At 34.2% G+C, this 6,573-nt stretch overlaps 3 protein-coding genes across 3 annotated transcripts; 1 reads left to right on the top strand and 2 right to left on the bottom strand.

Moving 5' to 3' along the window:
• Positions 1-222: 222 nt before the first annotated feature.
• LOC116159319 lies at positions 223-825 on the bottom strand. Its single transcript, XM_031472275.1, has one exon. The coding sequence runs from the start codon at positions 823-825 to the stop codon at positions 223-225; it is 603 nt and encodes a 200-aa protein (XP_031328135.1).
• A 115-nt stretch (positions 826-940) lies between these two features.
• Positions 941-4,286, bottom strand: LOC116159312. Its single transcript, XM_031472269.1, has 2 exons — positions 2,529-4,286; positions 941-1,021 (listed from the first exon to the last, which is right to left on the bottom strand). The coding sequence occupies exons 1-2, from the start codon at positions 4,284-4,286 to the stop codon at positions 941-943; spliced, it is 1,839 nt and encodes a 612-aa protein (XP_031328129.1).
• A 683-nt stretch (positions 4,287-4,969) lies between these two features.
• On the top strand, positions 4,970-6,371 carry LOC116160660 (myb/SANT-like DNA-binding domain-containing protein 3). The gene is made up of 4 exons (XM_031473919.1): positions 4,970-5,262; positions 5,338-5,532; positions 5,781-5,897; positions 5,958-6,371. Exons 1-4 carry the CDS (start codon positions 5,059-5,061, stop codon positions 6,228-6,230), a joined length of 789 nt encoding a protein of 262 aa, XP_031329779.1. The 5' UTR covers positions 4,970-5,058; the 3' UTR covers positions 6,231-6,371.
• The last annotated feature ends 202 nt before the right edge of the window (positions 6,372-6,573 follow it).

The following is a 6,573-nucleotide window of genomic DNA, read 5'->3' as shown; positions in this document are numbered from 1 at the left end:
ACGGCTTGTTTAAATGAATAGAACAATAAGCACCCACCAGTCAGCAGTTCTCAACAGAATATAAATATTACACCAGTTACGATACGAAATTATGCTTGTATTTTATCAGTTCACATTAAAAATTACAACATTTGTTTGTTACAAATAAACATGAAAATATGTACATTATTTACTTAATTGCTACCTATTATAATAATCGACATGAATTAAGTCTATATGAATTCACGCGTCGTTGTCACTTTCACTTAAATAATCGCTTTCTTCATCACTTCCTGTATTTACAGTAAAAATCAAAGGCCTTACATCGTCTATAATTTTTTCACGATTGAAGGTATCCTTGATTATTTCTTCTGTATGGGTTACGCAGCGATTCCACACGTCTGGAGTTACTTTAGCTAACGCGTCGTTCCAGATTTTAAGAACATCTTCTTGTCTTCCCGGCGTAGCAACAATATGGTCATCGTAAAACTTTTTCGAAATTCCCCATACCAGTTCAATGGGATTGAAATGGCAATGGTAAGGCGGTAAACGCAGAACCTCGTGGCCATATTGTAATGCCATTTCATCGATAACATATTTAGTTATGGTTGCTTGACTGTGATTTTTTACAATTTCTAACAATTCGGCCTTAAACATCCCAGTATCAAATGGTCTATTCTTCATTTTCAACCAATTCGAAATTTCCTCTTTGGTTGAAGAAGCTGTTGGAATCTTTTCACTTTTCCGCGTGTGATAAGATGCATTATCTAAAACAATAATTGAGGGCTGAGCAAGTTTCTTTAGGACAGATTCTTCAAACCATTTTTCAAATAGTTCGGCGTTCATATTGTCGTGGTAATCGAACGATTTGTTGGTACTCGAAAATATTAAGCTGCTGCCTTCTATAAACCCATTTTTGCCACCAGCATGAATAATTATGTATCGTTTACCATCTGAAGCCTTATGAGTTGTTGCAAACTTTTAGCGCGGTCATCTTGCCAAGTACGCTTTGTTGCGCCTCTGCTAAACACCCAGGTTTCGTCTAAAAAAACGAAATCATGCGGAATTTCGGATTCGAGATTTCTGATGTATTTTAGCAAAAACACATTCCGCATGGAAACCACATGACTTTGTTCACACGAACCCCGTCTGTTATTGGTCATCTTAAATTTAAAGCCCATTTCTTTCAGTGCATAGAACAAGCTTGTTCTGCCCAAATCACACAAGTCTTTCAATTTTATCGCCGCCAACAAAGTATCTAGAGTTACGTGCTCTTTATTTGCGTACATATCATAAATCCAGATATCGGATGGTATGCTTTTTATTTTCTAGTATAGGTCCGTCCTACGTGGTTTAGAACGGCGATATGTATTTCTTTTTAAATCACTTCCAATCTCTCGCATAGCACATGTCCTCACAACTGTTTGTTTCGATACTTGCACCGCATCCGCTGTTCTTTGTTGAACTGACATTACTGAAGTAAGTAGGTAGGTACTCCACCATGATTTTTTTCTTTTACAAAATAATCATACACGTTCAACTAAATTTTACGTTTGACCTCAGTGGCGTCCATTTTGACCAGGTTGTACAAGAAACTAAGTGAGTATAACAATTCAGTTGCAATATATATAGAACCCCTTCCTAAAGACATTAACGAATATTTTCTTATTTTCTTTTACTTATAAAACATTAATATTGATTACAATAATTAGGAAGTCATTATGGTACAAGTACAAATCTAAATATAATTAACTTCTGAGGTAGGTAAACAAGCGATTATTGTAGTGAAAGTGATAACGATAATACTGCCCTGTTAGGGTCAAGTGGGGGAATTGTAAACGGTTTTTGCTAGTCTGGACAGTATATTTTCATAAAATATGGAAATGTTAATTTTTCGAAGTTAAATTATAAAAACAACGTTATTTGATGTCTTTTGTTTCACGTTATGCAACTATGAAATGTTAAAAACGTGACTTTATTTGTTTAAAAACAAGTTTACAATTACCCCATCAGTTTACAAATACCCCCAAGTCTTTGGGGTAATTGTGAACACTATTTTAATAAACTATGAAGGCAAATGGAGTAAAACTTCGGGGAATTGTAAACAAATTAGGTAGCTAACTAACCATAGAAATTTAACAGACTAGATCGTTGTTTACAATTACCCCTAATCAATAACTAAAGACATGTTTTAATACAGATATTTTATTTTGAAAATGCCTACCTACTTCTTTTCATTTACAGATACATAACCTGGAAAAACATAAATTAGCTTGCGTTCACGTGATTCAATTGTAGGTTGTGGTAGCATTGCTTTTATTGCAGAAAATGGAATATTTGAAATGTCATTTTCAATTACCTATAATAAATTCAGTGTTAATATTGTTAACACTCTTCATTCCAGTAACACAAAATTCTTCTTTTCCCACTAAATTATTCACAACACACAGGTAAGTATAGTGAGTTTTATTTCTTTTCCCACCTACAAAGTCTGCTAGCACATATGAACCTGGAACGATCTCATTATAATTAGGTGGTTCGTAGTTTACCTCAGGTGTATTTTCCATTTCCATTTCAATTATGAATTGTTCTTCAGTATCGTCATCGGTGTTATCCTCGTAGATATCCTTACTTTTATCTACTTGACTTGGATTTACTTCCTCTAATTCTCTTGACTTCTTGGTTTTTTTTACATTATCTGTATTTTTTTGTGTTCTCTTTTTTGCAAGTGAATTTTTCTTATCTTTTTTTTCTTCCGCTTCTATCAACCTTTTCATTACTTCTTCAGAAGTTAAGACCTCCCCATAACTAAACTGGGTTAGTCTTCGAACAACAGTAGATTTGTTTTTATTCGTATCAGGTTTTTGAGCTTGGTTTTTTTTTTCTAATACTGATGAAAATATTTCCACTACGGTTCGGGGATTATTCAAAGGTTTCATTGGGGAAGGTTCAGTTATTCGTGTTGATAAATCCATTGCCACATTTTGAACTTCTGGGCTTAAGCAATCTTCAATTCTTGATGCTGAAATAATAGTTTTTGTAGGTGTTGAATGCATTACAAGTTCTTGCGTGTCGCTAGATGAAGTGGATGGTTGTGAATTCCACATATTAGTATTAGACACAAGAACAGTATTTTTTTCAGTGTTTTCAGTAGATGTAGATGGTGTTTGGTGCTCGATATTATTTTGAGGCAAGTTATTGGTCTTCTCAATCTCTGTACTTGTGCACCGTTTTGCATGTTTGTACTTCTGAAGGTCTACGGGATCGAATAAATTTTCTGGAAATTTTGCTGGGTCAATAGGATATGTTCCAGTAGAGACAAAGCCACTAATAATATTTTTTGAAAGCAATGATTCTCGCAGCACTTCTCCAAGGAAAACTGCAAATTGTGCCTTGCTGAGACGACCAGTTCCTTGTCCAACTTGCGTCTTTCCATATTGCACCAATTTTTTATCCCACTTTACTTTGATTGGTCCAAACACACATTTGTCGAGGGGTTGGATTCTATCAGTCAAGTGAGAGGGAAACCGTACAAGCTCTATTTTATTATTCATAGCCTCTTGTATTATTCTTATGCTATAATGACTGGCATGGCCATCATACATTAAAACTGCAGCTTGTTCATGGTTATTGTTGCGAATGCTGTTTACATGAGGTATAAAACAATCTTTGAACCAGTAAAAAAACTGTGGTTCTTCCATCCACCCATTAGAAGAAGCTGCATATCGGGTTCCAGGATAAGATTCAGCAGATGTCCATCGCGCCTGCACAGCAGCCCCCTTGAAAACGATTAACGGTGGAAGAAAAAAGCCATCAGCTGATACGCAAATCAGAACGGTTGTTGATTCACGTCCGGATCCTCCTGATATTCTACACAGGGCCTTGCCTTTTTCCCCGAGTGCTCTTAGTCGGCTGGGATCATTGGCAAAACCACTTTCGTCGCAATTAAAAACAAATTTAGCATTATCCGCTCCCTTCAGATCATGCTTGTTGTAAACTTCCTCTAATTTTGAATAAAAATCATAAACTATTGCTGGGTCACGAGCCGTTTTTCGGCATTTTTGTAGATGTTCAGGCTTCTTTAAGCTAATATTACTATTTCTCCTCATGAAACTTTGGTACCAGTCCTCACCTGGTAAACTATTATGAAATGGATTCGGTATATCATTTGCTTTTACATATTCAGACACCAATTTCTTTAGTTCTTCCTTATCACAAGGAAAGCCAATTTGTGCCCGAGCTATTAAGCATGTCGCAATTTGCTTTTCAATATCGGGATTAAGTACTGGTGGGCGACCTGCACCCATTCTATCTAAGGAAACTTTTCGGCCCTTCATTCGATGATATATAACCGAAATAGGAACCCCATATTTATCTTGTGCTTGGCGATATGTGGCATTGCCATTTTGAATATCATTTACAGCATGCTCGATATCTGCTACAGAATAATTAGGTGGCTGTCTTTTTTTTATATATGTTCTAGGCATATTGACCTGAAACAATTGCCTATTTAAATAGCTTACAATGCTCAGAACTAGCATGAAAACTAAAAAAAAGTTGAAAAAACAATTAAAAAATGAAAAAATTTAAGTTTACAATTACCCTGTATGTGTTGTTTACCATTACCCCATTACACAAAAATTAGGGGGAAATGTAAACATACCAATATTTTTCCTCCTAACCCATAAATTTTCAATAATATTGATTTTACATGATTCTCAATACATTTAACTATCAAGCGATAATGATACTTTTACTTACCAATGAATGAGTTCAAAGACACAACACTTTTGTTAAATCAACGTAAAACCGAAATTCACTTTGCGAACAGGGTATCGATTCCCGAAGTTAGTCGATATGCTCCGTGATGTGCATGTGATGTGACCGGCTGCCATGACGTCATGATCGTATACGATAGGGATAAGTTCAAGTTTAGCTGCATTCCCGAATCGCGAACAAACTGTATTCGCTAACCAATCACAGACAAGAATTGAACTGTCAGTTGTCAGTTGTGATATTTATTTGTATTGACACACAGCTGTTGTTTTGTTTGAATTTATTTAATCTGATTTTTGCATTATGGACACTAAAAGAAATAGGGCAGTGACTGACGCCCAGAAGGAAATATTAAAAGAGTTTGTCCGACAACATGAACATTTAAGTACGGGCAAATTCAGCGACAAATTTTCATTTAAAGATGCCCAACGTCTTTGGGAGGAAGTTACTCAAAAACTCAATAATGTACCAAATGGGGCAATAAAAGATTGGAAGCAGTGGAGAAAAGTAAGTAACGAAAATATCAACATTAAATGTTTCCTGTAGGTTAAGTAAAATTTTGTTTATTTAACTTATTTTTAGACATGGCAAGATTTAAAAAATAAAGTTAAAAGCAAACTTGCAACGCAAAAAAAACAGATGACAAAAACTGGTGGAGGCGAAACTGAAGTAATTGAGTTTACACAGATAGAGGAAGATATTTTGCAAACGATCCCAAGCACGGCTACAGAAGGCATTCCAGGCAGTATCGAAATAGATACGTCTTTTAATTTTGAGGTGCGTTTATGTATTTAACATATTGTAGTTTAGAAAATATAAGATCAGAAATTATTAATTGTAACACTTAACATTGTTAAATTTATTATCACTGTTTATGGTCCCCAGTTCCTTCAATACTTGCATTAGGATATCAATACATTTCGGTTACAGTATTAAAATAAAGTAACTACACTGAATTAGAACAAGTTAATAGTACCATTAATTTATCATCTAGTCATTATCTTTTAAATACTCCTTTGTTTTAGCTAGCTGAATTGCCGCCAGAGGAAATTTCCTGTGAAGTAGACGTGCCACTTGTTGAGATCACTTATGATGAAGAAAATCAACCCAGTACATCGACTGCTATATACCACCTAAATGAGGTAACTAGTAAATAACAATAATATATTTGTTTTGGGTTTTACCCTCCACATTTATTTCAGGATCATGCTGGTATGGCAAAAGAGCTTCCTTGTCGTCCAAATAAAAACGTAAGAAGATTAAGCAAATCCTCCAAATTGGAAAATTCCTTAAAGGTACAGCAAAATTTAACTGAAAGCTATAAGGAAAATTCCCAAATGTTAGCAGAATATTATAAAGTAAAAATTGATTACTTAAGACACAAAAAAAATTGTGATACAATCCAAACCGAATGTGTTCAAAAAATGTTATCAATTTTGGAGAATTCTCCTGTCCTTACAAAAAAGAATATGTGACTTGTAGGCTGTACGAGATGTGATACTAGCAGACTGTATATTATATATATGATTGTGATAACCATTTTTTTATTAGTGAATGTGTTTTTATGAATTTAACTTTTTTTATGTTCTTGAAAATAAGACTGATACCGTGTTTTATTAGGAAATGATTTTTATGTTTAATAGGTACCTGGACTTTGTTTATACTTATTTTTGTTTTGCTTTTGATTTTTTATCTTAGTTCCTTTATTTATAAGACTGATAGGTAGTTAAATATTTGTTTGTGATTTTATACTTGTTTAGATTTTTGTTTAGACAAATATCTATAAATTATTTTATATAAGCGGATGTTATTTATGTT

Source organism: Photinus pyralis, unplaced genomic scaffold (assembly GCF_008802855.1).
Source record: "Photinus pyralis isolate 1611_PpyrPB1 unplaced genomic scaffold, Ppyr1.3 Ppyr1.4_LG1, whole genome shotgun sequence".
Classification (NCBI taxonomy): domain Eukaryota; kingdom Metazoa; phylum Arthropoda; class Insecta; order Coleoptera; family Lampyridae; genus Photinus; species Photinus pyralis.
Note: the sequence above shows the minus strand (reverse complement) of the source record. Positions and strands in the feature narration are given on the sequence as shown.

What these genes read in the sequence shown, in the direction of transcription:
- LOC116159319 (XM_031472275.1), bottom strand. Translation starts at nt 825, where the DNA reads ATGAACGCCGAACTATTTGAAAAATGGTTTGAAGAATCTGTCCTAAAG.
- LOC116159312 (XM_031472269.1), bottom strand. Translation starts at nt 4,286, where the DNA reads ATGGGTGCAGGTCGCCCACCAGTACTTAATCCCGATATTGAAAAGCAA. An exon ending in AAATGGAAAATACACCTGAG is followed by an intron (nt 1,022 to 2,528) that starts GTAAACTACGAA and finishes TCGTTTTTTTAG; the next exon opens with ACGAAACCTGGGTGTTTAGC.
- LOC116160660 (XM_031473919.1), top strand. Translation starts at nt 5,059, where the DNA reads ATGGACACTAAAAGAAATAGGGCAGTGACTGACGCCCAGAAGGAAATA. An exon ending in ATACGTCTTTTAATTTTGAG is followed by an intron (nt 5,533 to 5,780) that starts GTGCGTTTATGT and finishes CCTTTGTTTTAG; the next exon opens with CTAGCTGAATTGCCGCCAGA. An exon ending in CTATATACCACCTAAATGAG is followed by an intron (nt 5,898 to 5,957) that starts GTAACTAGTAAA and finishes CATTTATTTCAG; the next exon opens with GATCATGCTGGTATGGCAAA.